At 32.8% G+C, this 12,948-nt stretch overlaps 1 protein-coding gene across 2 annotated transcripts in view; it reads right to left on the reverse strand.

Annotated features, from left to right (window-relative positions):
* The window catches only part of KAT6A (lysine acetyltransferase 6A), a 147,591-nt gene that overhangs the window by 47,077 nt on the left and 87,566 nt on the right, over nucleotides 1-12,948 (reverse strand). For both annotated transcript variants that reach the window (XM_051975593.1, XM_051975592.1), the window contains exons 6-8: nucleotides 11,312-11,625; nucleotides 7,696-7,814; nucleotides 900-1,015 (exon numbers count right to left, since the gene is read on the reverse strand). In XM_051975593.1, coding sequence (XP_051831553.1) covers nucleotides 900-1,015; nucleotides 7,696-7,814; nucleotides 11,312-11,625 — 549 coding nt within the window. The remainder of the gene's footprint in view (nucleotides 1-899; nucleotides 1,016-7,695; nucleotides 7,815-11,311; nucleotides 11,626-12,948) is intronic.

Here is a 12,948-nt window from a genome sequence, read left to right on the forward strand (position 1 = left end):
AAAAAAAGTAACTGTGAATATCAATGTTACCAGAAGGACCCTCTAGCTGTTTCCTGAACTGTAGACTTCAACAATTTCAAGTATATTACTATATGGAAAGTACTATACTACACAATAAGAAAGAAACAAAATTTTTATCATGCAGTCCCTGCCCCCTGGAAGTTTACTTAGTAGTCCAGGCAGGGGAAAGAGAGTGGGAGAAAGAGACATGATACCAAGTTAACTATAACACAAATTACATAATAAATATATGAGAGATTTCTAAAACAAAGTATCATGAAGTCTGAGAAAGTCTCACCAATAGGGATATTAAGGAAGACCTCTTAGAGGAGTTAGCATATGAGCTGGGATTAAGAGAATAGGTAGGAATTTAACAGAAGAGGAAAATTTTCCATGCAGAGGAATAGGTATGAAATTTTAATGAGTAAGAAAAGGCACTGGAGGGGATGAGAAAATAGTATGTGTTTCAGGGGAAGAGAATGTCCAATTTGGCTATAGTATAGAATGTGTTGGGGAAAATATTATAGGAGATAAAACTAGAATAGTCCCGATTCTGATAGGCTTGAATGCTTGGCAAAGAAGTCTGAACTCTATAGAAACTAGGATCTACTAAAGATTTCTGAAGAATGATATAGCCAATAGCTACAACACAACTATGTATAAGAAACTTTATTTTGGTAGCAATTGTAGAATAGTTTTGGGGGGAAGGGGAAGAGGGAAATGACATGATATATAAGGAATCTAATTGTAATAATTCAGGTAAAGAACAACAAAGGTCTAATACAAAACCTATAAAGAACAGAGGATTGATACAAGAGAATGTGAGGATGTGGAGTCTAATTCCAAATTTTATATTCTATCACTATAAAAATAAGACTTAATAGTGTCTCACAACGTACCTTGAGTATTCTTGTGGATATGGGGAGGAGTACCAGGTATGAATTTCATATTTTCCAAACTCAATGACAGAGGGACAGCGGACTTGTGGATCAGGGGGACCAGTCACTCCAACTTTCTGTGCAGTAAAGAAACACATTACAGAAATTAGCCAAATTAAGAACACTGAGACCAGTGTGAAAGAAAGATATGAGTTAAGTTATTACTTTGTTGGAATTCCAGCAATTGCTAAAAATAGTTTGTCAGGTTTTAGTAACTACATTACTCTTTACAATAGGTCTCTGGGATAAAATTCCTTAAAAATAAGATGCTCTTGATATTATTTTCACTTTCTATTAAAAAATCCATATATTTAAATATTTGGCCAAAATTTTCATCAAAGTATTGTGCTTACTTACTTTTTGGATGTACAAGAGATTAGATATTACAAAAGAAATGATTGATGTAGAAGATATTAATAAATGCAATAAAAAGGCAAACAGATTTGCCAAAGCTGCATATACATATGCATATCCAACACAAAATGTAAAAGATTCTACATAGACAAAAAGATAACTAAGAGAAAGAAGAATGACTTTCTTTTTTTTAGAGATGCCTTATATTTAAGAATATCATGAAACACAAATATAAAATCCAAATTCTCAGTCATTAATTTTCTTAAATTTATACCTAAAGAAACTTCTCAACAGACTTGATCGTTTTGTTCAATATTTGTTGTCCTATGACGTACTTTTTATCCATTTTTCTTCCAAGGGATATATTCCAAGTGACTTTTTTAATAATTATATGGCCTAATTAATCCACCCTTGGTGTATCCTGTAAAGTTAGTTCAGGGAAAAACAATAAATTTAGCAATTTGTGTTAACTTTTTACTACAGTCTTCAATGGCTTAAAGGGGATATTGCACAGTCTACACAATTCAAACATAAGCCAATTTTTTAATATCTGAAGACTAGCTTGTGAATTTCTGAATACAAATTCTGTCTAAGATAGCACCTGCTACAGAAATGTTGAAAAACTACTGAGGAAGGCAGACTCTGAACTTCTTCATACACAGAAATCTGAAATTCAACCCCTTCCCTAGAAAAGTTGCTGTGAAAACTTTACATTGTACAGATTAGGGTCATACTGAAAGTTCTTTGTTGTATGCTTCATCTCCAAAAAGTTAAAAAAAAAAAAAAGTAATTACTATAAAAGAGGTAAGATTGTTTATTCAATAATTTTATATTAATAAGTTCATCTGGAAGAAAAATGCCTCTTCACAACAGCTTATTTAAAAAGCTCTTGTTAGTCTCTGCTATCCTTCCCTTTTATTAAATAAATAGCCAAGGGATTTGTCTCAGGTTTCACAATGGGAACACAGCCATATTTAAAAAAAAAAAAGGTTTTTTTAAAGTAATTCTATCTCATTCACCTCTAAACAAAAGAACCTAACATTAACTGGGTTAAATTATTTAGCTGTATAACTCAGTTTATGATATCTACGCTAAGATCAAAAGTCATATAAGACAATATTATAATATATAGGACAGTTTAAATGCATAAAATTTTTAAATGCATAAATCATTTGACAAAAAGCTTTTTAAATAAAACAAATACTGTATTTTCCATAAATCTGCAAGTATTCTAATTCACAACGAATGTAATATCCTCAAAACTTTAACAAAAAATCGCTAGTTACACACACACACACACACACACACACACACACACACACACACACACACACACACACACACCAGTACAACTGAAACCAGATATGATTTCCTAAAGCAAGGTTCACTAAGTAATCCAAGAAGTGAAGATAGATAGACCTGCGGTGATACTGCTTGTTCAATGAATGTTTTCCCATCAACTCCCCGTCTCTCTTCCAGGTAAATCCCTACTGCAGATGTGGAGAGCCAACTCCAGTACAACTGTTTGCACATCACAACCACCACAGGTCTACACCAAAAGACACACTTGCCAAGACTTCCACACTGTCTGCAGCTACCCTGATTCTTCCTCACCTAGAAATGGTTTTTGCACATGCTCCTTTCTTTCCTCTCCTCCCAAGAGTCGCCCTCCTGTTCCTTCTACAGCACCTACTTACAAATCCCCAATGCGCTCTTCATAGCCTGCCTCACACTACGCATTTCCTTTTGTTCAGGAGGAGGTTAACCAAGTTCCATATGTTAACTCAGCAACAACTATATCTAAACTAAATTTTAACCCAATCCTTGCCAAGAATATTAACCCATTAATTTATTACAATATCATTTTATTTCAAAATGTTGGTCAGGTTATCTTTCCACTAAATGTATTTTGTTATATTTTTTCAAATTTCTAGTTCCAGTTCCCCTGCTTTTAATATTAACATTAATTTTTACAGGCAGATTTTAAAAAATGTTAACACTATCAATTATTTAGCTGATATTAATGACCTATTTCTAAATTAGAATGGAATAAGTCAAGAGAGATTAAAAACTATATTAAATGCACTATTTCTGGAACTAAACTAAAAAAGCAAAATTTTTATATCTGCCAGATTCTGTAAATTTAGAATTTACATTCTAAACCAGAATGCATTATTAATCTTGTGGGAAAATATAGTCCCCTAACAACTGGCAACCTACACAATGCCATTTTTCCTCTAGAGAGTCTCCTTTATTTGTGAAGATGTAAAACAAGAAACACTGCTACCTCTCTCGTTATTTTCTGATACTCTAGTTTCAAAACTTCCTTTAATGTTTAGATACTACAAATTAGGGTATGAGTATGATGGAATGCTACAAAAATAACAAATGAGGCATTCAAAGAAAATAAGGACTCACACATGATTTGAGAATGAAGCAAGCAGAACCAAAAGAACAATATATACAATGACTACATCATACTATTAAAAACAACACAAAATTGCAACTAAATTCAGGATATAACTCCAAGGACCAAAATTGAATTCAGCTGCCAAATGCTTTAGAAAGTCAAATGGACATCCCTGGACAGAAGCAACTGCTGTACTGGGAAGTTTTGCTTAACTATTTTTCTTTAGTTACAAGGGAGAAGAAAATGTAGGAAAACTATGGTGAGATAAAAACATAAACATCATTTTAAAAAATATATATCTAAACGGAAATTCCCAAAATATTTAAACAGGGGCAGCTAGGTGGCACAATGGATAGAGCACTGGGCCTGGAATCAGGAAAAGTTATTTTCCAGTCTTTAAAATCAAGCCTCAAACACTTATTAGCTGTATGATTCTAGGTAAGTCATTTACCCGTTTACCTCAATTTCCTCATAAAATGGAGAAAGAAATGGCAAGCCACTCCACTATCTTTTACCAAAAAAACAAACAAACCCAACCCATACATCTGTTATACACAACAAATGATCAAACACAAACTTCACACACCACATTACTCTCTTGCTTTGCATTCCTTGGCATATGAAGCTACCAACTTAATTTGTAAATCAGTAAATTGGAACTACAAATATAGGTTTTCCACTGAAATCATATTATACATAGCAGTTAGGGAATTTACTTATCCCATAAAATTCTAATCATCTAGAAACTCCTAATATTCCTGAAAGACAAGTACTATAATAAACCTAATTCATCCTATATAATAATATTTCTTTAGGAAAATATATTCAGAGTTCTAAAACATTCATTCAACATTTACTAAGTAGAACAAGGTGACACAGCACATAGAATACTGTTCCAGTCTCAGAAATTTACTAGCTATATGGCCTCGAGCAAGATAGACTTCATTTGTCTATCTCAGTTTCTTCACCTGTAAAATGGTGATACCTACCTACCCCCCCAAGATTATTATCACGATAAAATGAAATAATTTTTATTTATAGTATGCTTAGCATACTTTGGCACATAGTGCTATATGATTGGAGGCTTTTTTTTTTTTTAATCAAGTGGTCCATTTCAGTTCTCATGCCAAGTAACACATGAAAAAAGATTTTTTTAGCTCCCAGTATTAGTGACAGCTCTTATAGCTTTGGGAAGTGGGAAGGAAAATAGGGATGTATAAAGGGAATGGACAGGACTGGTTCTTCTTGATGGTATATTCAAATTATGTATCACATCTGCATTACACCTCTATCATGCAATTTAGAATTGTCTTTTCAAATGAACGATAAAACAGAAACTCTTATCTTTTTACTGTTTCTGTATCCCCTACATGAACAAGAATATTACTAAGCAGATACCAACAACTGATTAAGGATAGCTAAAGTCACTTCTTGTAGAATGAAACAAAATTTAAATGGCTAATAAATACCTGTTGAATGAACAACTAAGCTTCTCTGTCATATTTTACACGTTAATTTATATCCTATATTTAGTTTGCCTCATTTGTAGATATAATTGTGCAAAAAAAAAATCTTTATATAAAATAAATCTTTTTTCACATCATTAAAATTTCGAAAACACTTCACAACTTTCTAGTGTCTCAACAAAATGCCATCATTCTGGATTGAGATTTATGAAAATTAATAAGTAAATAATTACAAACAAGGTAATAACATCCTATTTTGAAACCTGACTAGACCTTATTTAAAAAACACATACATTCATAGTAAAAACTCTGAACCCAACTATTCTACTATGCACAATCAAGAAGCTTCATATGTGCACAGTCCTTTTAAAATCACCATAACATCAGATGGCTAATGAAGTTCCAAAACATAAACTTAGCTAAATGTTTCACATATATTTTTATTTTCTTAGGACTAAATATATCCTATAGGAATACGTGCATATAGAAAAAATAATAAAAATTCTTATAAATTGCTATTCTACCGGACCATACACAATGCCACTGACCATACATAATGATCCCGACAAGACACATATATTTAATGTTAAAATGTTATGTTATCTATATTGTATTATATTGTTAATAACTTTGTTAAATAGTTGACAACTACATTTTAACCTGGTTCAGACCCACTTGGGAATGTCACAAGCCACATATTTGACAATTCTGCTCCAGATGATATAAATTGGTCAATCATCACAGAACCCAGTATTTTCTTTAATTAAAACATATAACACTAATTCCTACTCTAGACAATAATATATCCATCATATTACATTTCTGGAGAATTACTAATTTTGAAAAAAATGAAAACGTCCACAACCTATAGGTCAACCCTAATTCACCAACACTTTGTCCATTCGTTTTCGATACATTCTGAAGTTGATAAATAGTTTCCCCTTGTAGTAAATAGGAGGTAATAAGCATAATTTACTAATAACTAAGAATCACATTATGATTAATTACTATATTAAGATATAGATAAAAATATGTGACACTAGCTTAAATGTGCAATGTGGCCCCTATATTAATTTTGGAACTTGCTTTATTAAATCCCTGCTATTACTTCGACTAACTATTCTCTTGCCTTCTTCTCATAAAAGCAGTGTCCAAATATGCAAAACAATGTAAAGTCGCTGCTTTTCTATAAGATACCAAAGTAAATGCTGAAAAAATCTTTGTCCAAGTGGTCTTCAAACCGTTAATAGTCAATTATAAAAATAAACAAAATTAACATTATCAAAGTCTATCACTTATAGCAACATTCAAAAACACTCTTATTTGACTATCAGTAACTGCTTTGATCTCCTAAAGCTTCATCCCACTTTAATTTTAGGTAACATTTTGCAGTTTGCAAAGTACTTTATACAAATTATTATCTTTTATGATCCTCCTACCATTATGAAGTAGGTGGTATAGCTACTATTATTAATTCCTTTTTTTTTTTTTAAACCAATAAGGAAATTGAGGCTTAGAGAGATTTTCTTCTGATCACAAAAGAAGACAGATGATGGGGAGAGTGGAGAGTATGCAGCAGAGGAGCTTACAAGTCATCCCTCCAAATCCAGCATCTCTTTCCATTAAACCATACTGCCTCATTTTAGCCATTTATACTAACTTCATGGAGAAACACTGCCATCTTGTGGATTTTAGGATCTAAACATTACTGCCACTAAACATCGATGAAATTGTCTTTTCACAACTTTAACTGGCTGTTTAATTTAATTAAAGAAATATTTACAGATTATAGATTGTTCAAGATAATGTAGACAGGCTAATTATGTATGAAGAACTATGCTGAATATTAATTCCAACTTTTACAATTGTCAGTGTTGAATATTTGAGTGCTGGAATTAAGGTTTTTATTTACACACACACACACACACACACACACACACACACACACACACACACACACACACACGCTCCTATAAGAAATTATATGTGAAGACTGTGTATTGTTTTTGGTTTTTTACCTCAAATCACAAGTATGCTAACATAGCCATTAGTGTAAAGAATCCTACCTGCTAATCAATGAAAAACCTTTTTTCTATCCCTGCAGCTTTACTACAGAAGAGAGGATTTAAGTCATACTAATCAACTTATAGAAAGGGGCTGAAGAAAAAAAACTACGGGAAAAAAAAAAAAGGTACAAAAACCAAATGATAAAGGATGTTGTCATTGTGACAAGAGTTTCTGTCAGACCCTGTACTCAAAAACATCAAGCCTATCTGCTTTCTAAAATGCATATAATGTAAGGGAAAAAGTGTTCTTCCATTACTGGAACACACAAACAACACACACACACTCCGAAATAGTTATCATAGAAAGCTCTCAATAAGAACTAACCACATATATATAAGCAAATTGAAAATGATAGTTAAATAAATTGACTATGGTTCACTGTTCTAATTCCAATAAAATCAGCTCTTTCTACCTCTCATGAAAAATTATATAATTAGTTAGCCTTAATGTTTAATTTTACCTGCAATGCTTGTTCCTGGATATCTCGAAATAATTCCATATCTTTTTCAGTCATGTCTTCCTGACTTCCAAAAAGTCGCTCCTCATTTTCCTGTTTTCCATCCCAGCCATCCTGATTGTCTATAAATTAAAGGAAGAAGCTAAAGATTACAAAAACATGAAGTTCTATAGCTATCTCAATACTTTTAAGATAGTTGGCCTTAAAGTTAGAAAAAGATCTATGTGTATATATAAACATAATGTTTATATTGACTTAATGTTTCTTAATAAATATCATACATCTCATTTTAAATTCCATTATATTATGCTATGTACAGAGAAAAAAGGAACTTGGGAACACAAATTACTCGTATAAATTAACTTGTTATAGTATAAAAATGATAGTTTTCTATCTCTACATTTGTCACACTGTCCAAAGCTTACATTTCTTATCCCCCAGGTACTAGAGAATAGGGGCATGTGTTAATGCCCAATGCATTAGCCTCATTGCCAAAAAAAATGGAATAAAAAACTTGGATACTGGGCTCTTTTAATATTTTATTTATTGAGAACTTCACAAGAATACTATATTCTTATCCCAGCAGAGAGGTAGACTTCATAGAGGATATCTCAACCAGTTAAGATCTAATAAAGTACCTGATAGAGATATAATCAACAATTTCCTGTGTAAACCACATACTCTTATGAAACACAAAAATCCACAAATTTGAGAATATGTGAATGCTCTAGATAACATGAGAAAATAACAATAATAATAATGATAATCTATCAAGTGATATTTCCTTAATTGTGCAAAGAAACCTATAAATAGAGCACCTGAGATTTATGCAGATCATTAATCTTTTAGTTGACATTGTTAATATTATCATTTCCTCTCTGGATGAATGTGACTGAAAAGAGCAATTTGTGACAGACAACTCCTTTTACATGAATTCTATGTATAGATATTGTTATTTATTTAAAGCATAAAGAAAGGTCAAAGATACATTCTTGACAACATCCCTAAAATGAAAGAAATAATTAAAATCTGAAGCTATTTCATGAATTTAATACCCCCTCTGCTGCATGATGCAGCTCTATGCAAGAACATTTTAATACCACAAAAAGGAGAAGCAGACAATTAAAAAAAAAATAAACCTCATAGATCTTCTCAATCTTTACAACTCAAGAGAAAATTATAAATTATGAAGCTTATTAAAGAAAATTTTCACACCTATTATTGGACTTCAATTATGAATCCATTCTGTATCTTATATAAAAAAGTTATTTAAAAATACTTTTCATTATGATCTGCTTCACACATTCTAGAGTTCTAGCCCATACTAAGAATTACGGATGAGATCCATATGATCCAATGGAAAAATTGTAGAAAGAGAAGACAACAGGACTGAAACCTGAAGCATATCTTAAAGAACGAGCCTCTGGGAATCCAAGAATGAAGTCACTTATGCAGAAAGTAAATTAGGCAGTAACAATATCATGAAAGTCTACAATGGAAAAATAACTCAGTGTTAGGGACATCAAGGAAGGATAAGGACTAAAAAAAAATTAAAAAAAGCTATCAGATTTAGCAAGCAGTAGGTAAACTAGTGATCTCAGAGAGGTCCATTTCAGTAGCCCTGGCAGGGACAAAAGGCTACATGGACAAAACACATTGGAGGGTCCTGAATACAAGTTAAGTATATACAGTAAAGAATCCTGCTAATCTGTCCCCATAAAACCATACTTGTATTCAATTCTAGTTGCCAAACATGAGGAAAGGTCATAGGTAAGCTGTCACACTTTGAGAGGAGGGTAGTAACAAGGACAGTGAAGAATTAGAGAATCACTCTTGAAGAAATGATTGATTAGCCTGGAGAAGACTCGGGAGAACTTGACAACTACTTTTAAGTCTTTCAAGGCCTATGTGAAAGCAAGATTAGACTCAAAGAGCTGAATTAGAAGTAATATATTTCAGAGATTCAAATATTGACTTCATGAAAAGAAAATTTCTGAACAAGGGCTATCACAAAGTAGAAATGATGTCTCAGAAATTTGTGGGGACTCTTCCCCCCACTGGATGTTTTCAAGCAAAAGATGGGTAACAAACAATTTGTGGGAGATAGTATGGAATTTCTGTTAGGTACAGATTGAACTAGTTAACTTGTAAAGTTTCTTTCAACTCATGGTATTTAAGATTCTGCAACTGATCCCAATGAAGACTACATTCTAGCTGGGAAGAAAGTAAAAACACCACCAGAACTGTGTGTATTCTTGAATGAATTTGATCTCTCACTCACCTAAAAAGCTCACTAACAAGGTATAATCCACCTCATTTTATAAATGAAGATATCAAAAATTACAAAGGTTGGGTCAGCTAGGTGGTGCTGTGGATAGAACACCAGCCCTGAAGTCAGGAGGACCCGAGTTAAAATCTGGCTTCAAGAAACTTAACACTTCTAGCTATATAACCCTAAACAAGTCATTTAACCCCAACTGCCTCAGGGGAAAGGGGGAAAGAAAGAGAGGAAGAAACATACAAAGGTTAAAAGATTATCCAAGATTATAATTAGTTAGGAAGTTAGTTTGCTCAAATGGCAAAATCATAAAATAATCTAAGACACTTTTCTGTGATTTAAAGTATAAATCTACTTAGGGATAAAATAATATGACTGATATTTTTCAACAAAAGATAGAAATAGAACTTAAAATACTAAGAATTCCCTTCTGCACTTCAAAAAATCAACTGTGGGATCAAAAAGGAATGAAGAGGCAGTCATTGGCCAATGTATATTTAAGAGTGAGAAAGCAAAGAAAAGAAATTTCCTAAGCTGTACATAAGAACATGCCTGTCATTCAACTTCCAAAGTATTTCAAGTCCTCTGTTCCTTATCTTTTTCTCTATGAAACTTGTTCATATAGTATAGGTCTCTAGAATTAAGGCAACTTCCAAAGTATTTCAAGTCCTCTGTTCCTTATCTTTTTCTCTATGCAACTTGTTCATATCGTGTAGGTCTCTAGAAGCTGACTCTTAGGTTTATCTGGAAAATTCATTTAAAAAAAATGTTTTCTTGCCTGACCTATTTGTTATACCTGGTGTTTTCGCAGCCATAAATTTATGGCATTACTAGTTTTCTGGTTTGAAAAGTGGAAGCTTAATTTGATAAACAATGCTTTTCATACTGTCATCCTATACCACTGAAAGGAACAATGACATTTTTTAAAATTACAAGTAAATTTGTGAAGATGAACATCTACAATAGTATTCCATATAAAGGAAAAGCCTAATTTCACCTTTAATATCAACAGCATTTTAACCAACTCCATACTTTCAGGAACAGTTCCACCACATGCTTTTTTCTCACAACAAAGATGAGTGATAACAATATTTATGTTCAAAATATCAACAAGCAAACTTTCCATGAAAAACCATTCTTTCTCCAGCTTCCAGTCTTTTAGCCAACCTATTCCTAAAATTTATCTCTGGCTTTTTTCTGTATTTAAATCTGCATCTTTACCAATTTTTTTCTTGTTCCAAAAATGTTTCCTCTGCATAGAAAAATCAAATATGAATAATTAATGATTCCAAATTACAGATCTTTAAGAACACTTTTGCTGACAAATGAGCAAACCCTTACCTGTGGGCCACTCTGAAGTACTTGATTTCCTGTTGCCCTTTTTCCTGATCCTGTATTGCTCAGAGTAGTCCACCACTTCCCCACGAGCTTTCCGCCCATCAGGGGAAGGGGTGAAGAATTTGGTAAGGCCGTCAATGAGCCCTTTGGTTTTCTTATTGAATTTCAGGGGTGTACTACCATCTCTGCAGAAGTCTAAGTCCATTTGCTCCAAATAGCCTTCTTCTGATGAAGATGCTGATTGGCTGGAGAGAGTGATTTTACGTTTCCGACCCCGACCAGGTCCAGTTCGAACTTTGCTGAAAGGGCCTTTTGATCTAAAAAATTGGTCAAGAGAAAAGAAAAATATCAAAATGCTGTCCTGGATGGTAAAAAGTTCTTTGAGGTCTCTTCTTTGTCATCTGATTAGTTGATGCTTCTAAAAAATTTCCAGTTCTTATCAATAAATAAACATTTATTTAGTATCGTTAATATGTCCCAGGCATTGTGGGGACTTGTACAACTACAAAGAAGGAAATAAATTATATTGAAGTCTCTCCTATTTCATGGTGAGGGAGTTAGAAGCCCCAGGGCTTCTTAACTTTTTAGTATTATGGATCCCTTTAAGCAGTGTGGTGATGCCTATGGACTCTTCCTCAGAATAATGGTTTATTACCTACAATTATAATGTAAGAAGTGATAAAAAATATGTAATCTTTTTCCCATGGAAGTATACAGGTTCCCTGAAATTTATTCATGGGCTTCTAAGTCTATGGACCCTAGGTTAAGAACCCTTGTAACTAGATGATCCCTCTAAAATCCCAGACTCAATTCTAGCTTTATGGCAAAACACAGAAAGGAATCATAGGTAAACACACTCTGCCCTAGAGAAATCTTAACTGCTATATTCATTCAGTGCTACATGGTGACTTTCAATGGCAAACAATTAAAATATGCTAGCCCAAAGATCCAAAATTCAAAAATCTGTATTAGGGAGAGAAATGTTTTCCTATCAAAATACAAACTACAGTATTTGATGTATATATTCTCTTAGACTGCTAATGCTCACTCTATCTTTATGTAGTATTAAATTGTTTAAAAATGACTGAAGTAAAAAGCCCTGCAGACCTAAAGATATTTAATCACATTTTCAGGGCTAAAGCACAAGCCAAACTAAACAATTTTGTGTTCCCTGTTCTTGTCTTGCTAACGAATACTATCTCTTTGCCCTGGTTCACAATGGAATGCATACTAAAATGGACTCTTTCTTCATCTCCTAAAGCAAGCTTCATGAAAGAAAGAGGGAATCACAATGTATTTGCAGTCAAGAGGAAACCCTGGGGTTCAAATCTTGGTTCTGCCATTTACTACCTGCATGACTTTGGATAATAAGTCTTTCCCCTTACTAGGCCTTGTTTCTTAACCTATAAAATGAGGGAACTGGCTTAGTTGATATCTAAGGTCCTTTCTAAGGATAGCCTAGAATTCTATGATCTAATAATATATTAATAAATAATAATTGATAATATATAACAATATAATACAATAAAAAAATAAAAAGCAAAAAGTAGAGATCAGTGGACTACATTACAGATATAAGTTTATCAGATTTACCAAAAAAATTGGCAAAACCTCTCATGCTATTGCTGTGAAGAGATGCA

The sequence above is a fragment of the Antechinus flavipes genome, chromosome 2, assembly GCF_016432865.1.
Source record: "Antechinus flavipes isolate AdamAnt ecotype Samford, QLD, Australia chromosome 2, AdamAnt_v2, whole genome shotgun sequence".
Taxonomy (NCBI): domain Eukaryota; kingdom Metazoa; phylum Chordata; class Mammalia; order Dasyuromorphia; family Dasyuridae; genus Antechinus; species Antechinus flavipes.